Raw genomic sequence first — 19,351 nt, 5'->3', positions numbered from 1 at the left:
TTTGGCACATCTGTTGAGGCGGTGGTTGGCAAGTTTAAGGAAGCAAGGCATGGTCGGCAGCCTTTAAAACCTACACCAGCCCAGGACCACGCCCAAACCCAGGTCCAAAGACGGTGCCTGAAGGCTAGTGTTGCCACTCGTGCCCCTCCTCCTCCAAAGAGTAGGTTGTAGAGGAGGCGAAAGGTGAGGAAGAAGAAGCAAGACCTCAGGGAATTGATTAAATGGAATGCAATCAGCACTCCAGAATCAATAAGGGTAAATAACATCTACTCTCCTTCCCTTTGAGGGCAATAACATCAGCCCAAATTCTATCAGGACTTGGCAGTTAGAGTATGTTTTTCTATCAGAGCTTAGTTATGTTGAGTGTTGTTAGTACTCCGTCGTCATGCTGAGTACTCCCCTGCCTAAGACCTCCGTTTTTTTTTTTGAGTCAAGTTGACTCTTTCTGTGAGCCTCATTTACAAGCATAGTTACAGTTACTCGTTATTAGTACTCCCCTCGTTTTAGAGGGTTGTTTTAAAGAGCTCTGTGTCATTTCTTTCAAGTATTAGGGCTCTTTGGCAAACAAGCCTTCTTTATAAGTTAAGTCTGGTGAGTTTGGCTATAACTCCCCACACTTTAGAGGGTTATTATGCTACCTAGAGCTCCGGTTAGTTTTAGTATCAAGTTGTTAGAATGTACAATGTTAAGTTGAGTTCAGGTCTACCTTCATTTTAGAGGGTAGTCGTTTAGTCGTTATGCAGAGTGCACTGATCCCTACAGCCCTGGCTGCAACATTGTTGAGTTGAATTTCTCTCTGTGAGCCTCCTGGACAAGCTGTCTTCGTGGCTGAGCCTTTGTAATAATCCCTTCATTTGAGAGGGTCTGTATGCAGAGTACTTCGCTCCCTGGGGCTATGTACAGCAAAATCATCAAATAGGCAGGCTTTCTTTAAGCCTGCTTGATGAGCTGTTTCAGCTAGAGCTCTGTGAATCACTGCTGAGTTGGATGGCCTCCTGTGGGCCCTCTAGATAAGCAGATGTCAGGACGAGTCTGGTTGGTACTCCCCTAGTTATAAAGGGTCGTTATGTTGAGTACTTCACAATTTAGAGCTCTACAGATCAATATCGAGTTGAAGGACTCTCTGTGAGCCTCTTTGATAAACTTCAGGTTGAGTTTGGCTTAGTATTCCCCTTGTTTTAGAGGGTTGTTGTGTAGAGTACTCCGCTCCCCCAGAGCTATGTTTGGGTGCTCTGTACGTCCTGGAAGCCCTTTATAGCCTGAGTAGAGTTACTCCCCTCGCTTCGAGGGTTGGAATGCTGAGTCTCAGCTTTCAAGGACTTCTGTCTCTGGAATCAGGTGTGGAGTGGTTATTGCCTGTTTGCAATATCTTCTCATTGGAGGCCTCTGTGAGAGTCTTGAATCTAGGGATTCTGCTTAGGCAGACAGGCCGTAGGCTATTTCTGCTAGGGTAGCAGAAGCCAGCCTCCCTGGTGATTCTAGGGGTTGATGCTGTTATGTCCCCCCAAAGTGTTTTGTGCCTGGCTACATTCCCTTAAAATAACATTTCAATAGGTATGATTCCAAGCCTTTGAGCTATGCCTACCACTTGACCCTGCAAGGAGGGAAGGTGTAAGGCTGGGACTTTTCTCGTTTAGGTTATGCAGCTTAGGCAGTGGCCATAGGGAATAGTGTCACTGACAGCTTGCTGGTGCGTCTTTTGAGGAATCTGACTCCAGCAGTAAGGTTGGGAGAGTCAGTATTTTGAGTGCTTAGTCACAGTCGATAGGGCATGCATTCCCCTCAGCATGCCTGAATGGGTATTTATTCCCCAAAGCGTCTTGTTCAGATGCAGTGCGAGTTCCCATTCGAAAAGGAACGTCTCGGGTTACAAGTGTATCTGTAGTTCCCTGAGAAGGGGAACGAGACACTGCCTCTCATTGTGCTTCTGGGATGCCTGCTACATCTTCTTCAGACGAAAAAGTGGATGACATGTTCTAGGGGTACCAGTATTGGCATTGCGCCCAATACTGCGCTCGTGAACTCGCACTCGTACTCATTAAAATGCTCCGAAAATAACAACTGATACCACACAGCGTGTACAGTACAGTGCTTGTGACAAAGTAACACGACAACAGAGCAAACAGAGAGCAGAATGGATCCATCAGAGAAGGATGTAAATGTCTCGAATTTTAATGTTAATAGAATGTTAAACAAATTAAATATTTCCGCCTATATAGCTGGTGTGCACTATATAGTGGATTAAGCGAGCAGTGGTAAAGATGCATGAGCTTGTCGAGCGCATCCCTTTTTCACAGACATCGCTGGAAAGTTTGTAGTTCGGTTGAATATGTCAATAGCAAATAAAGTAAAAGAAAGTAACGTTAAATGAGGGTAGAGAGAGAGCACAAGCACTTCTGTTGCATGCTCTTGATTGCTGATCGTTCACTCAGCACATATGCGTCATTTGGATTAAAATTAAATCGTATATGTAATAAATATGAATCTATATTTATTTTATACAGCAAAGGCCAGTGGAAGACCAGTGCTGGTTGTGTATTATTAATGAGCGTTGTCCCTGATTAAATAAACAAATACTAAATACTAAAATACTAGTGATGTCATAGGCTGTCACCGGCCAATGCAATTGTTGCATTTATACACGTGCTTCAGACACAGGTCACACTGGTCCCCATAGCATCTTGTTCAGACGCAGTGTCTCGTTCCCCTTCTGAGGGAATCATGGTTACACTTCTAACCTGAGATGTTTTCTAAATGTACATTTTTAATGCATTTGCACATACAGTAAGAGACTACTTTAACACTCGACACCATGAAGAAAGAAGAGAATAAACACAAACTATCTTGGTTTAGCACAGGTACAAAAAAAAGAAAGAAAACTGTACGGAAATGTGAATGAGGTTTTTAGAGCTACTTGTTAAAAAAATATATAAGTACAGCCTTGCATAAGAGACCCCAAACTGAAGACAGAGGAGGAGAAAAAAAGTACACAAACTATTTAAGCTTTGCATAATCTAACGGATTATATTACATAATAAATAATGTATTGCATAATACATCGCATTAGTATGGGGGGGGGCCTTTATGAGACTGACAGTTTCACTTATTTTACACAATGGGCCCTATCTTGCACCCAGCGCAATTGACTTTGTACACCGACGCATGTATCATTCCTATTTTGCACCCGCGCAAAGCGCGCTTTTCCCTCCACAGAAGCACGTCGCTAAACTAGGGAATGAACTTGCGCTCCCTGGGCGGTTCAGTGCAAAAAAGGAGGCGTGTTCCGGCGCAAACGTTCCTTCATGCTATTTTGCAGGTTTAGAAAACAATTGCGCCACTAACCAGGAAAAAATAGTTTAAAGTCAGTGGCGCGTTGCGCATGTTATTCATATGCTATTTTAAGGGCGAATGCTTGGCCATAATCAATGTAGCGTGTGCACAACGCGAATACACTTTGATTCTCTCATCTACACAGAAGCAGCAGTTTTCATTTTTGCAAATCATACATTATTACGATAAATAGATAGATAGATAGGTAGATAGATAGACAATTTATTATAAAAGCATACATCTAGCTTACACATTTACCCAAATTATCATACGCCTTTTTAACCGAAGTTAATTTGGGTGGGTTTCTCCATCCCCAACGTCCCTGAGGAGAGCGTTGCTCTCCTTGGCTGTGAACCGCTCCTGGCACGCGCCTGGCAAATCCGCCGTTACAATAGGAATCCGCTTAGAAAAAGCGCGTCTGCTCTTAAAGGGAATGTGAGATGACGCTCTGATTGGTTTATTTCACGTTACGCCCAAACCACACCTATGAATAATGAAGCTACTTCAGACCAACCCATTTTAGATTTGCGCCTGGCGCAAGAGTCATTTATCCCGCTGGGAAAATAGCAACAGCGCCAAGACCCGCCCACAAAGTTACTTGAGCTTTGCGCTTTGACACTTGGTTTCAGATCGTTAAAATAGGGCCCAAAGTGTGGTAACGACGTAGAGACTGCCTAACTGAGCAGGAAAAAACGTTTGATGATAAGTCTGCTCGACCTTTTTATTATAATGTTGTCATTTTATTTGTAACATTCAAAAAAGAGCTGCTCTCTCATGTATAAGAGAAGTGCATTCCCTGTGAACCTAAAAAAAAAGTTACAAAATTGCTACAAGGCTTTCAGTAACTGCAATTTGTTTACTTCAGTGTGGAAATGGATAAAAGTGTCTCCCAAATTCACAAATATAAATATCTCAATCTAGAGTCCATGCCAGACCGCAGCTCCTAAACTCAAAGGTTTCTGCCAGGCAGGCAGTCAAACTGATGTTGCATGGAGAACAAAAAGAGAATGAAGGGACACTCTGAAATCGTGAGACACACATGTGAATGTCTAGAACCAAATGAAGAAAGCAAGAGAAAAATGCAGGAGAGTGAACGTAGCACATCCACGTGGAAGACACATGATGAAATTATGGAACATGGAGTGAGAACATAGACCTGTCAACCTCCTCTACCACTTTTGTGAAAGAGGAAGAGGGAGCACAAAGGTCGAGGAAAGCAGGGTAAGAGGAAAGCGTGAACAAGAGGGGGAGGAAATGGATAAGGAAAGAAAAACAGACAGAGCAGGGCAGGCTGGGTAAAGGAGATGGGTCTGCAGATGACAACCTCTGAGAGGAGGACGCAGATGTTACAGGACAAAAGAAAAAACCCAGATGACCTTGTTTGGTTTTATGGACAGATACCTTGTTCTGTCCACACACACCTGCATTAATACACCTCACATGATGAAGGACAGAAACAAGGAAATACAGAAAAGAGGATAGCTTGGATTCGATGAGAGCGAGTGGGTGATGAAAGTGAAAAAAAAAACTAAAGTAAATGTATGCAATTATAACAGCTTTGTCTCATATTTTTCTCTAAAGATTCTTTAGTCGATATACAAATTGACTAGTGCTGTCAGTTGATAGAAATGTTTAATCATGGTTAATCGTAATTGCAGGGCTTTTCAAATGTTTTGATGCCAAGGACGTCCACATATAATGATGGTCTCAAAAGATACTCTTCCTAAGATATAAAGCTAATTATATATTTTCATGCAGAAAGTCCCATTTATAATGTGTGTGAAAAATATCAAGCATAAGAAAGGTTTATGTTTCAGAAATTAAATAATTGGCATTTATTTTGCCACTGTACTTCAGCCAAAGCAAATTATATAAATATTACCTAGAAAATCTTAACTTTGTATTAAACTGACTGGGAATCTTTTTTTTTTTTTCTCGACCCAAAGGGTCATAAAACCCTCAACACATTTTTTTGAGATGTTAACAGATTACAGGTTGCACATCACAGAAAACAACAACAGCACTCATTATGTTTATTATTAAGGGAAAAGTGGTTATTTTTTTCGTTTTTGGAGCTATTTCATTCTTCCAGTTTAAAAAGCAAAGTTGAACCAACATCACAAAAAGTGAGGTACATGCATTAACTTGGAGTGGTGATTGGCTGCCGTGGCTGATGAGTACGGGTCTGGTCTACATCATCAGTTTCTGAGCTTTTCTAGACATTATTCATGAGAATACACTCTTTTAATCCAATCACTGCACTTCATTAAGCACGAGATCGCATTACAGTGGAGAATTCAAATGTCACAAATGATATTTCAGCCCTGTTCGTTCACCTCTGCCTGTTCAGCTGTGCATTCGGACACGTGTTGTAAGTGTATCAGTACAGTAGATCAAAAGTGTTGTTGCATTTTACCCATGATGCAGTCAGAGCTGGAGTTTGACTACTAACACATTGAAAATATGACTGTAACAATATTTAATACATAACATGCTGAGCGTGCATGAGAGCGGTTTCTGCATGGAACGTGCAAAGGGGGTCACAGTTCATATCAGGATGGGATCATGTGTGTTTCAAGTCATGGAGATATTTCATATACTCTAGTGCTCCAAACATGATGCAGCACTGTGTATGTGCACATATTTCATCATGTCTTCTTCAAATTAAATATATGTGTTAATAAGGATACTGGGCGCTACGTCTGATCATGCGTTGCAATGACAATGAATTATTCTGATAAACAGAACACAATGATGTAGACCAAAAATTCAAAGAAGGATGGACAAAAATGCCTTTCATTTTGTGTTAAACTGATGTATGGCAGTTGTTCAGAGACGGTAGTGCTTGTAAACATAATGAAAATGTTATTATACCTATTAGACCAATAACTCCGCAAAATTATAATGCTGATATTTTTAAGAATAATTGATCAAAACTTATTTGATTGGACCATGATAGCTGTTAGTAGTCTCTAAGTTTTTTGTGTATTTGTTGTTATAGGGTTATATTTTTAAAATACATCAAGTTACTCACAACTCTTTTTTTTCTCTGCTCACATTTTAATATTACTTTGTCTGTATCCACCTTATTTTTTAGGTAATTGCGGGCACGGCCATTTGTAATTTTAATGTGGTTGGCTTCTGGTGTCATTCGCTTGCAGCTATTTTTAGCTGTACAGCTAGTTATGCTGCTTGATATTGCAAACTAGTATTTCTTACCATATTATTTTAATATTGTCTTAAATATAAACTCGCTGGTTTGTAGAGCAGACAGTTTTACAGTTTACTGCAGTTTGATATAGTCTTCTCGTTATTTCCCCATTGCGGCTAATAAATTAGAGTCTCGCACATTCGCAAAAAACACCTTACTTCTGCGTTGAAAAATAAAGTGGACAATGAGGTTTAAAGGAAGTTCTAATTGATGTCTTATTAGCCTTGAGTAACTCAAAAATTGTATCCACAAATTTTATTTTCACATCCACAAAGTGTCACAAAGTTCGATGAGGTGTTCCAACATTACATACAAGCAACACAAGAGAGAGATAGCATGTTTATTTTGTGTTTAGCTGTGCCCTGAAGGAGTTATTGGTGTTTTGGGTGCTGGTGTGTTCTGCTTCACGAATTGATATGTAGTAGGGAGAAAGGCCTGGGTGATTGAATTTGTCTGTGGTAAATATTGTGAGATTGGATTTATGCATAGTGGGTCATCAGAGGGAGAGAGAGAGACAGAGAGAGATAAGATAATGGGTATTTCAGGCAGATAAATGGAAGGGTGGAGAAAGAGATGGAGCCGAAAGGTGAAAAAACGTGAGGAGTGTTGGAACAAGGGAACAGGAAGAACTGGCAATTTGAGAAGCTTGACGGCATTTGCGTTTAAATTAGGGACATATTGGGCCCAAACAAACAGCAGTGGGAGGATCATTCAGTCACAAACAATTTAAATAGGATTCTGAATTAAAGAATTCTTTTTCTTGTTTGTTTGTTTATTCTTTCATTTATTCACATTTTTCAAATTCTTTCAATTTTTTTTGTTTATCTGTGAATTAGTTAATTTGTTCTTTCTAATATTTGTTTATACATTTGTTCTGTCTTTTGTTTGCTTGTGCACTACTTACCTTTCACTTGTTTATTCTTTGTAATATTTATTTATATGTTCGTTCTTTCTTTTGTTAGCATGTGTACTAGTTCTTTGTGTGTAATATTTTTCTTTTCATTTGTTTGTTCTTTCTACACAATTTTTTAAGCCTTTTTTAAGATTTAAGATGCAATTTAATAGTAAAGTTCCATCAAAGTGAATTGAATAATCGTTATGTATTTCCATTGATCAATCCTTAATAAATTATTTTTCAGTTTTTTATGTGTAATATTTGGTTATTCATTCGTTCTTTGGTTTGCTTGTGCACTGGATCTTAATTTTCTTTAATTTGTTTTTATTTTTTTCCAAATGTTTTATATATAGTTATATACATTATTAGTAAACTAGCATGTTAGGTTAATTAACAGTCAAGTTAATGTTGTATGGGAAAACATGTAAAAAAAGGACAGATAACGAATATGCGTGACATGTTGAAATAGGCTACATCTGTGAATTATTAAATGTAGATTCAAATGTTTTATTTCTAAATAATATTGACAAAGTAAATAAATCCATGTGTTAGAAAACTAGACTATCACTTGTTCCCAATATAAAGTACTATACAGTCAAAAAAAGCACACTACATGCACTGCCTGCCATCATAGTAATTTATATCTTCATTTACAAGTAAAAATGTCACAATTCCAGCCTTTCCGGGGTGCGTTTCCCGAACAACGACGTTACTCGCTGTTTAACTACCATAGTAAGATGCGTCGTTGAAGAAATCAACTAGCTAAGTCACGACTGTTTCCCGAAACCGTATTGTCGCAAAGTAGTAGTTCAACCACGTTGGTTCATGACGTCACGCACGTGGTGGAGTAATAACTTATTTTAATGCATCTGCTTGAGATCGAATTAACGCTAGATGTTTTGCTATAAATTACAGACATGGCATCTGACGATTATTTCAAATTTTTCTCAGTTATAAGTCAATCATAGGCTCGTTCTTACTTAGTAGAGCACTTTCGCACCTTCAGAAACGGTGCTTTAAATCTCTTGACAAACTCAAAGACGTAAATGACATTTGTAAGTTGTGTATGTGTAATGTGTATCTTTGTTCTTAATTTTTAATAACAAAGAAAATAATGACAAAGATTTTTATCTTCGCCACTTTGGCCTAAATGTCTGCCATTCTTTTTTATTTTATATTTTGTTACCTAAGGCTTTGTTTTTAAAATGGGGACATTAGTTTGGCTGTAATGCCCAGTCACTTGCAAAATAGTAAAACCATCATGAAAAAGAATCGTGATAAAATCGTGAATCGTGATTTTCCAGAAAAAAATCGAGATATTATATTTTTGACATATCGCCCACCCCTAATCTTGGTTAACTAACTACCTACTGTATTTTAAAACAGATCAAAATTCAGTTTTAAAACAAAAATCTACATAACATAGAACAAAGAGGCAAGCTTGGACATTTTGTGGAAAGGACCCCCAAGGATGGCAAAAGCTTTCACTATAGCACATGCCATCAAAGAGAAACTGAACTGGTAATGTGGATGCTGTAGTCGAGATTAACGATTATTAATAACTTTGTTTGTTTATTCATTATCTCTTCCATTTCTTTTAATTGTCAGTTTGTTTATAACAAGGCTATTCAGGTCTGGTCTTGGAGGACCGCTGTCCTGCAGAGTATTCCAACACACCTTCATCTGTTTTAATATTTTCGTTTTTCAATTCTATTTCAACAAGCTTATGTCAAAAAAACATACAGAGACAAATATGAACACAATGACACATCAGCTGCATACTGCAAACAATTACGCACAGCAGCTCTTATGTGTGTGTTGGCTCAGGATCGATGTGTTATGTATCCTGTTATCACGCACATGCAAAAGAACAAGTTATATAAGATCTAAACCCATAAAACTCACAATACCGACTATAAGGGTCTAAACTGAGCCACAGTTTACCTCTAAAGCCTATTTCACTTTCTAAATACCTTCCTCTTATCATTGAGGCATACAGCTCTGTGATTGGAGTGTGACTTGAGTGTGGATGTTGGAGCTTGTTGTAAAGACGGGTAGGATTGCCAATTGGCAATGTGTGCTGTACTTAGACTGCTGCTGGATGGACCCTTGAGGGGATATTGAACTCAAGCTGCAGAGCAAACTAAACATCTTATTAATGAGCACATGCAGACAAAAGGGAGAAAGGGAGGGAAGATGGTAAAAGACACAGTCGTTAGTTGGTGAAAACGATTGGTATTTCTTTTTCCTCATTAGAGTTTTGTTTGCTTTTTTTAAACAATCTCACTCTTGCCAAGAAATATCATGTTGGAGCTGCAGCTCTGGAGGGAATGAGACACCTGCGATCTACAGATAAGGACACCTGCAGGACCAGAACATGTCCACACGGCTCACTCTGAGGTGCTAATAATCTCCACGTTGATCAAAGTGACTGCACTGAGTATTGAAGCACCGGTGTGGGGGTTGGGGGGAATCATTTAGAAGGTAGATTCAATTAATATTAAGACATTTAATGTGCTCTAACTGGTTTACAAGTTTGAGCAGGTCATTTGAGTAGAATTCAAACCGAATGTCCAAACGCAACATGCTCAACTACGTATGCTATCTATTCTGCTGAATGCCTCTTTGAAACATGAGAAACAAAGTTTCCATTCAGCAGTTTGTGCTGTGAATCATGGGCTGTTACACCTGCAGTCTTAACGGCAGAATGATACACACAAGCTGTAATATTACTAATCACAGCTTTAACATTAAAGAAAATTGTGTGAGTGAGTGTGTGGACAAGCTGTCTATGTGACTTCAAGTCTCAGCCCTAGAGATTACACCCACAGTTATTTCACTGACTGTCTGATTCATACTGCTCACAGAACTAGAACGCACTGAACGTGGCAAGCTCTAATCTGATTGGTTGACATTTATAAAGTACTAGGTTGATGAGCACTTTTGAGAATGAAAGAATCTCTGGATTAGTTGCTTCATGCATTTAGATTGACCAAATTGCTGAATCATTATGCACATTGCATTTAGACTTCTTTCCACATAAATGTGTCTCCTTAAAAACAAAAAAAGTTGCAATTATCTTTTTATGTTTTATTCTGCAGCGAAAACAAGCTTCCATATAAACTAGATATTAAACAGAACAAAACACGAAGTAAAATCTATAACAAAACAAAAAATCTAAAACAAAACAAAAAACAGCACAAAACAAAACATTAGATTGAGAATCTGTTTTTTTCAATTTACATTGTAAATTTGAGCAGAACTGACCATGGTATGTGCGATTCCACATCCTCTTATTGACCATGTCCCCTGGGGGCCTCACACCCGTCAGATCCAGAGTCTCGTTTAGGGCACGAGAATACAGCATGACTCCATCGTGAAATGATCCCGAAATCAGGTTCATCTGGAAGAGAGGAAGTGCACAAATTACATACTAGCATTAAAACTCTAAATAATTGGAGTTTAAATTTGATTACTTTTATTAGATTACCAGCTCTCTAGATACCATACTAATAGCATTTTTGAAGAAAACTTCAAATATCATCATCGCAAGATTGTAATTTGATGACCCACACTATAAGAAATTGGAAGCGTTCCTAATGCTGTCCGTCATTCTCCTGTTACTCTGGTTCATCGTTTAATATCACACATTCCTCTTGTGCTGTTGAAATACAATCTGTTTCTCCTGATCCAACATGTGCATTTCAACAGAGATAATTTTTTTTGATAGTGGAAATAAATTATAAAATGGCGATAAGGAGTGTCAGGGTTCTGTCACCTCGGTCTAGTTAATTTCTTGGTTTTGTGACAGAGCTCTGACACTCCCTGTTTTGTCTCGTCTCTGTGTGAGTGTGCGGTTCCGAGCGCGCTCGGGCCGTGCACTCACTTGTCTATGTGCCTTGTTATATGTGCGGGGCATGGTGTTTGGATCCCGACATGTCTGTCTAGTTAGGTTTCGGTTCTGTGTCGGGATTCGGACATCAATGCTCCGCGTGTTTGTTTTCTTTTGTGAGCGCACGGAATGAGCTTTCGCTCGTTCTCGTGCGCTCTGTCTTGTCACGTGAGCGCGCGCGGTTTCGAGTTCGCTCGAGCCGCGCGCTCTTCTGTCTGCGTGTTTTTTCTTGTCTTGTGCTGTGTAGCACACAGCTAGTTTTTCACTGGCTGTGTGCTTTCATGTTATGTTTTGTGTGAACACGTGGCTTATGAGTTTTCACTAGCTGCGTGTTCATGTCTCGTTTTGTGTTCTAGTCCTGTTTGTTGTGAGCACATGGCTTGTCATGTGTTTCCTTGTGCCATGTGCTCTCCTGTCGATTGTCTAACCCCGCCCACCTTGTTACCTGATTATTGATTCATTTTCCCCACCTGTCCTCCCTAGTTACCTGCTTTGTTTGCTCTCCCTATTTATTCTCCTTGTGTTTGCAGTTCTGTGCTGGTTCGTTGTCGTATCTACACTGTGTGTTTCCCTGCCGTCAAGTCAAGTCGAGTCAAGCCGAGTCAAAGTCAAGTCTGTCTTGTTTTCCCCTTCGGGGTAGTTTTTGTTTGTTCCTGTTTTATTTTATTTTTAAAATAAAGCCCATCAATTCTGCACCTGAGTCCTCGCTTCTTCCTTCACCCCCAACCTGACAAGGAGTTAGTCAGTGAGAATTATTTCATACTAGTTAATATGGTACTCGTATATAAGTAACATCTAAATGACAATGAATTAATACACAGATTGGTGTATTGGTACACATGCACAAGTTAGAGATAAACAAAGAGGCCTTTTTAATCAACAATGGGAACATGCAGGAGAAACAGAATGACAACTACACTTCATACAAAATGAGTTAATTAATAAGACAACAGGTGAACGGGAAAATCAATCAAACACACTGGGAAACGTCTTGGTTACTAATGTAACCCTCGTTCCCTGAAGGAGGGAATGGGAGATGTAACGTCGACGTGACAACGTAATTGGGATCAGTTCAGGGAGCCCTATCAACTTCGAGTGTCTACAGAATGAGCCAATGAACGTTGGTGTGCGTGAATCGCGTCACGCGCCCCACACCGCAGTGCGGGTATAAACAGGAAGCAGGCGCACGCACACATTGTTTTTCGCTGAGGAGCTGAGATTGTGACGGCCATGCAGCGATGGTCAGCAGCGGTGGCGACGGGACGTAACGTCGACGTGACGACATAATTGGGATCCCTTGGAAAAACGCCAAGTTTGAGAACTGCCACATCCAGCGCCCTACGCAAGACTCTCAGACCCCCAATTGGCTGGGGCGGAAGACCTGCGTAGAGGGAGTTCAATTGCTGTTCCGTTATACCCCACACAGTGGAACTCTTAGATAACACTAGGAAAGCGTGCCTTTCCAGGGGAGAAGGATGCTGCGGAGCCACATCCTGCCCGAAGGGAGGTACCATGTGGAGAATACACATATGGACTGGCCAAAGGGGCAGTGCAACATATGGAATGTCACTGGGGTGGCTCCAGCCCGAATGGGGAGACTACACCAGACAGTGACGACAGAGCAGACTGTGCCGAGGAAAAGACATGGACTCACTGCAGGGAGCTGGTCGTGGAAGAATACGCATATGGGATCGCCGCAGGGATCACACATATGGAACCCAGTCTAGCACAAGTTACACAAGCATACGAGCACTAGGCCTGGCGTTGGACGCTCTGCAACGTCCGACTGCCGGAGGGGTGCGGAGGAACTCACAGGGTTCTTCTAAGTGGGGTACTCGACTGGAGCAAAAAGCGCACGTATCCGTTCCGAGGAAGGGAGTGGTGCAGCAAGCCGACACTAGAGCGGGAACTTCAGTGTTACCGGCTAGTTGAAGCGAACACACAGGAAGAAACCGGCTCAACACGTAGGCAATAAAACCTAGCGAACGTGTTAGGTGTCGCCTAGCCCGCAGCTCTACAGATGTCTGTCAGCGCGACGCCGTGTGCCAGCGCCCAGGAAGAAGCGACACCCCTAGGGGCAGGGCATGCCTTGGGCTTCATAAGCCAAGGCGATGGCATCCACTATCCAGTGGGCCATCCTCTGCTTGGAGACAGCCTTTCCCTTCTGCTGGCCTCCGTAACAGACAAAGAGCTGATCTGAGGTCCTGAGGCTTTGCATTCTGTCCACGTACAGACGCAGAGCGCAAACGGGACAGAGAAAAGCCAGGGCTGGGTCTGCCTCCTCCGAAGGCAGCGCTTGCAGGTTCACCACCTGGTCCCAGAAGGGAGTGGTAGGAACCTTGGGCACATAACCGGGCCGGGGTCTCAGGATCACGTGAGAGTTACCCGGGCCGAATTCTAGGCACGATTCGTCGACCGAAAATGCATGCAGGTCCCCTACCCTCTTCATAGAGGCCAATGCAACCAGGAGTACTGTCTTACAGGACAGGATTTTAAACTCAGCTGATTGCAGAGGCTCAAAGGGTGGTCTCTGAAGTGCCGAAAGGACCAGAGACAAATACCAAGAGGGTATAGAGAGTGGGCGAGGAGGATTCAGTCTCCTCCCTCCCCTCAGGAACCTGACGATCAGGTCGTGCTTTCCCAATGACTTACCTTCTCCTGTGTGTGATGTGCGGCAATTGCGGCAACATACACTTTAAGGGTGGAGGGAGACAGCCCTTCTTGCTGGAAGGAAAGCACGGCTCTGACCGAGCAAGATCGGGAGTTCTCCTTGTGAGAAGAACACCAGTCAACGAACAGGTTCCACTTCAAGAAGACTCACTGGGGGAAATGCATATTTGCGTAGGCCCCGGGGCCAGCTGTGTGCCAGAGCATCCAAGCCGAGGGTCCCCTCGGTCAGGAAATAAAACAACTGGCAGTGAGACGTGTCCGGGTCGGCAAACAGATCTACCTGTGCGGTCCCGAAGCTTCTGAAAATTAGCTGGACCACCTGGGGATGGAGTCGCCATTCTCCCAGTAGCACCTGCTGCTGTGAGAGCTCGTCGGCCTCACGGTTGAGCAGGCCCGGAATGTAAACGGCATGAAGCGACCTCAGATGCTTCTGACTCCAGAGGAGGAGATGGCGGGCGAGTTGTGACATACGGCGGGAGCGTAGACCACCTTGGCGGTTGATGTACGCAACGGTCGCAGTGCTGTCCTTACGGACCAGTACGTGCTTGCCTAGTAGCGCCGTTTTGAAGCGGCTCAGCGCAAGACGTACTGCTAACAACTCGAGGCAGTTGATGTGCCAATGCAGTTGAGGCCCCTGTCCACAGACCTGAAGCTGCATGCCTGTTGTACGTGGCCCCCCAGCCAGTGGCAGAGGCATCCGTGGTGACCACAGAGTGCCTGGACACTTGCTCCAGGGGAACACCTGCCCGCAGGAACGAAGGGTCCGACCACAAGCTGAGAGTTTGGCGACAGTGCAGAGTCACTTGGACCCAGCACGAGCCGCTCTGCCACGCCCATCTCGGGACTCAATCGTGGAGCTAGTGTTGGAGCGGCCTCATATGAAGCAATCCGAGCGGCGTTACCGTGGCTGCAGATGCCATATGCCCCAGGAGCCTCTGAAAAAGTTTCAGTGGTGCCGCTGTTCTGCGTCTGAGCGTGCTCACGCACTGACTGGACACGGGCCTCTGTGAGGCGCGTTGTCATGTTGATCGAGTCCAACTCCATACCGAGAAAAGAGATCCTCTGCCCGGGGGTGAGTTTGCTCTTTTCCCAGCTGACCCGAAGGACTAGGTGGCTGAGGTAACTGAGCACCATGTCCCTGTGTTCGCACAACTGCTCTCTCAACTGGGCCAGAATGAGATAGTTGTCAAGGTAGTTGAGAATGCGAACACCACGCTCGCACATGGGAGCAATGGCCACCTCCATGACTTTCGTGAAGACACGGGGCGACAGGGCCAGCCCGAAGGGTAAGACCTTGTACTGATATGCCCGTCCCTTGAATGCAAAGCGAAGAAACGGTCTGTGTCGAGGGAGAATCGAGACATGAAAGTACGCGTCCTTCAGGTCGATCGCTGCAAACCAATCATGGGGATGGATGCATTTGAAAATGCGTTTCTGCGTAAGCATCTAGAACGGTAGCCTGTGCAGGGACCGGTTCAGGATGCAGCAGTTCAAGATTGGTCGTAGCCAGAAGCAGGTCTTCATATCGGCTGGAGGGACTGGCTCGATCGTGTCCTTCGCCATTGTCCGCCAGAAAACGGGTGAACAGAATGCCCTTGAAAACAGGAGGGCGTCGGACGAACTAAATCGCATAGCCGAGTCTGATAGTATGGATGAGCCAGCGAGATGGGCTGGGAAGCGCTAGCCAGGCTCCCAGACACAGAGCAAGCAGGACCAACTGCACCACAGACATACCCGGGGTGGGGCAGCACGACTCGGGCGGCATAGCGGCCCGAAGTGGGGTCTGAGTCTGTGGTGCATCACGTACCTGCTTCCGTCACCGATTACCTGCGGCTTGCTCGCGCTGAGCCTTAGGTGGTTGCTGCTGCTGGGGCTTAGCGAGAGCGGAGGACGCCACAGGAGGCCGACCTCAGCTACGAGAAGACGGAGGGTCTGCGGCCGGCGGACGGGTGGGAGCAGCAGCAGTCTGCTGGGGCAGGATGTGTCAGATGGCCTCCGTCTGCTTCTGTGCGGCCGAGAACTGTTGGGCAAAGCTCTAGGCCGCGTCGCCGAACAACCCATCCTGGGAAAGAAGGGCATCCAGGAACCGATATTTATCGGTGTCCCTCATGTCAGCCAGGTTGAGCCAAAGGTGGCGCTCCTGGACCACCAAGGTGGACATCGCCTGACCAACTGAACGAGCGGTTTCCACATAGAGCTCCCGGAGGAGCTCTGGGTCAGAACCACCCTCGTTCATGTCCATGAGCGCCTGGGCCTGGTGGACCTACAAGAGCGCCATGGCATGGAGGGCGGAAGCAGCCTGTCCACAGGCCTTGTAAGCCTTCGCCTTCGCCTTCGCCTTCGTTAGACCGGACGAAAACTTACAGGCCTTGGACGGGAGGCGTGGATTACCCGCCAAGAGGAGGCGGACGCTGGACACAATTGCATTCCAACAGCCCACTCCACTGGGGGGATATCCACATACCCCTTAGCTGCCCCGCCGTCGAGGGTGGTGAGGGGAGAGGAGCCACTAGGAAGGCTTTTGGCACTATATGGTGCCGTCCACGTCCTAGAAAGCTCCTCATGCACCTCCGGAAAGAAAGGTAAGTGCGGCCCGCCCCGAGAAACCAATCGTCCAACCGAGAAGGTTCGGGACGTGGTGGAGGGTTCCACGCAAGCCCAACCTTCTCGGCGGCCCGGGAAAGCATAGTCGCCCATTCTGGATCGGTCCCGGGCAACGCTACACTCCCCGAGGGGGGTAACGCAGCCGAGTCTTCATCTCTAGAGGACTGAAGCTCCCCCTCCGATGCTGCGATCGACATCTGGTTGTCTGCTGGAGCCCCAAAGGAAATGGTTGGTCATCCAGGAAAAGGACCAAGACGTTCACTAAGGGGCTCCAATGGCAGCAGCGCTTGTGAGGCGTGAGGGGCCCGCCGAGGTTGTCTCGGCGGGGAAGCCCTCACGGTAATCCTCAGATTACCCTGGTCATGCACAGAAGTAGGTCTATTCTGCGGAGCAGAATAGACGCTAGAACGGGGCATAGGCGAGGGGACTGCACTTCCCTTCAGGAAGGCGAGTCTCGATCTCAGCGCTTTTTCTCCCATAGACAACCGTTATAAGAAAACGCTTTAAAATGCTTAACGTGTAATTAAACGCGTTGCGTTCAGTTTCTGGGCTCATCTGATTTTTTTATCCATAGTATGGTATATAAATATGATGTGTACTGAGTTTGGTCTTTTAATATCACTGTCTTAGTACAGTAAGCCACGTTAAGCGTTTTTTACGTTAAGCGTTTTAGAATGTCCCGCATTTGGCGAGATGGCGGAGGCAGGCGGCAGTGGAGTAAGCTTGAGAAAGAAAAAAGCGGAAGATAAAACTAATCGAACGAACTAATCAGCCTAATTGTGAATGAGAGAGGTACATGTTTAAATGTATTTGAAATGCACTTTTTTCTAAGTATTCACTGCTTTTTTTCACACAGCAGGTTTTTTGTGTGTGTCCAATATTTTTCTGGACAACCTTCTGATGGATTTTACTTTAAATTTTACTTTAAAATGTGAGTTCCATTCAGGTTTCATGCCACTGGCACTTTATTCGAAGGATTGTTTACAATTTCACAGCATAAGCTATAAAGCTGTTTCCCAGGTATAGGCTGTGTGTTTACAGGAAAAAAATAATAAAATGCAATTTACTGCAATTTTATTCTGTTTTATTCTTATTCTTCGTGAAAATATGTTCTGAAAGATTCCTTAAGCTTTGTTCGGGATGTTAAACTACTTTAGGAGCCCCAAGGACTGCCATGGTGAAAACATTATTTGAAATCTCCTTGTGAAATTTGCTAGAGTACGTATAGGTCATTGTTTTGATTGCAGAAGAGTTCGACAAAGGATTACTAACACATAATAAAACACAACTCCAGGTATGTTTTTGATGAGGATATGACAATGCAAAATGATTAAAATCTCTAAAAAGTCTATGTTGAATGATAAAGACCTTTTGTTAATAATTTACTTGGGAAAAAATGGGAAAAACTAAAATATAAGTACATAAATCGATTAATCGTAAAAATAACCGACGATTAATCGATTATCGAAATAATCGTTAGTTGCAGCCCTAGTGTGAAACAGACGTGATGAATTGGAAGGTGTTGAATAAAATGTTGGATTAACTTTTTTACAGTCAGTAAGCAACCAGCTTGCAATCACTTAGAACACGATAGCAACTATGTGCCAACAACAACTAACAGAGCCAACCACATAGAAACATTTTAGTTTATGTTTTCTTCATATATATATATGCTGTGCTGAGTGGTGTCCTTTACGCATTAACATTTAACTGTTTTTCAATGAGAATGAATAACTTCTATGCAGCAAAAATAGGCATCAAACTGATCAAAAGTGACTGTAAGGGCATTTATAATTTTACTAAATATTTATATTTTTAATAAATTCTGTTCTTTTGAAGTTTCTATAAATCAACGTATCCTGAACAAATGTATCATGCTTTCTAGAAACATTAAGCAGCACAACTGTTTTCAACATTGATAAGAAATGTTTCTTGGATCACGTGACACTAAGGAGTGGAGTGAAAACTGATGAACATTCAGCTTTGCCATCAAAGGAATACATTACATTTTAAAATATATTATATAGAAAACAGTTATTAATATTATATTGTAATAATATTATATTGAAATCATATTTCACAATATTACTGTTTTTTTCGTTTTGTAAATCAAATAAACGCAGTTTTGGTGAGAATAAGAGACTTATACGCATGCAGTTATGAAATAGCAAACACAGTATCTTTTGTTCTCAAACTGCAGTAAAACTTCAATAATGTCCATTAATTGTCTTGTCATTAACATTAGTACAAATGATGATGTAATTTGCAGATGATATTAACTTGCTGAATATCAATCCTACCACCCTTGTGTCTGTACTATATGTTGGGTACCCAAAAGTGAGCTAAATCTGACAACCTTTTTTTAGGAATGACCGGCATGAAAAAGTAGTGTTTTTTTAATTAAGTTATCTGCTAGAGTTACCAACTTCCCATAACTCTGAGAACACAAACACACACACCAGAGAGCAACACAACCAAAGACACTAAATTACACAATGGCATGCTTTATTACCCCTACGTGCCACTCAGTCATGATTACAACCACCCCACATGTGTGAGAATCTTGTGAGAGACTTGAACGGTTTTAGTACCGCTGTTTCCCAGCAGTCTTTAGGGACAGGTATTTAACTGGGTAAACATGTACATATATCAGCTGCTGTAATGTTGGTATGTGAACATGTGCATGAGAGACTGTTCAGAAAGCTCACACTGACATGTGATTATTCAAAATGTAGGTCTGCTCTGCCAT

The 19,351-nt window shown here is 43.0% G+C and overlaps 1 protein-coding gene across 2 annotated transcripts in view; it reads right to left on the bottom strand.

Annotated features, from left to right (window-relative positions):
* The window catches only part of npr1a (natriuretic peptide receptor 1a), a 128,627-nt gene that overhangs the window by 41,272 nt on the left and 68,004 nt on the right, over nt 1-19,351 (bottom strand). For both annotated transcript variants that reach the window (XM_081377372.1, XM_081377373.1), the window contains exon 5: nt 10,704-10,839. In XM_081377372.1, coding sequence (XP_081233498.1) covers nt 10,704-10,839 — 136 coding nt within the window. The remainder of the gene's footprint in view (nt 1-10,703; nt 10,840-19,351) is intronic.

Source organism: Scardinius erythrophthalmus, assembly GCF_964197995.2.
Source record: "Scardinius erythrophthalmus genome assembly, chromosome: 10".
Lineage (NCBI taxonomy): Eukaryota > Metazoa > Chordata > Actinopteri > Cypriniformes > Leuciscidae > Scardinius > Scardinius erythrophthalmus.
The sequence above is the reverse complement of the archived record's forward strand: the minus strand, read 5'-3'. Positions and strand labels throughout refer to the sequence as shown.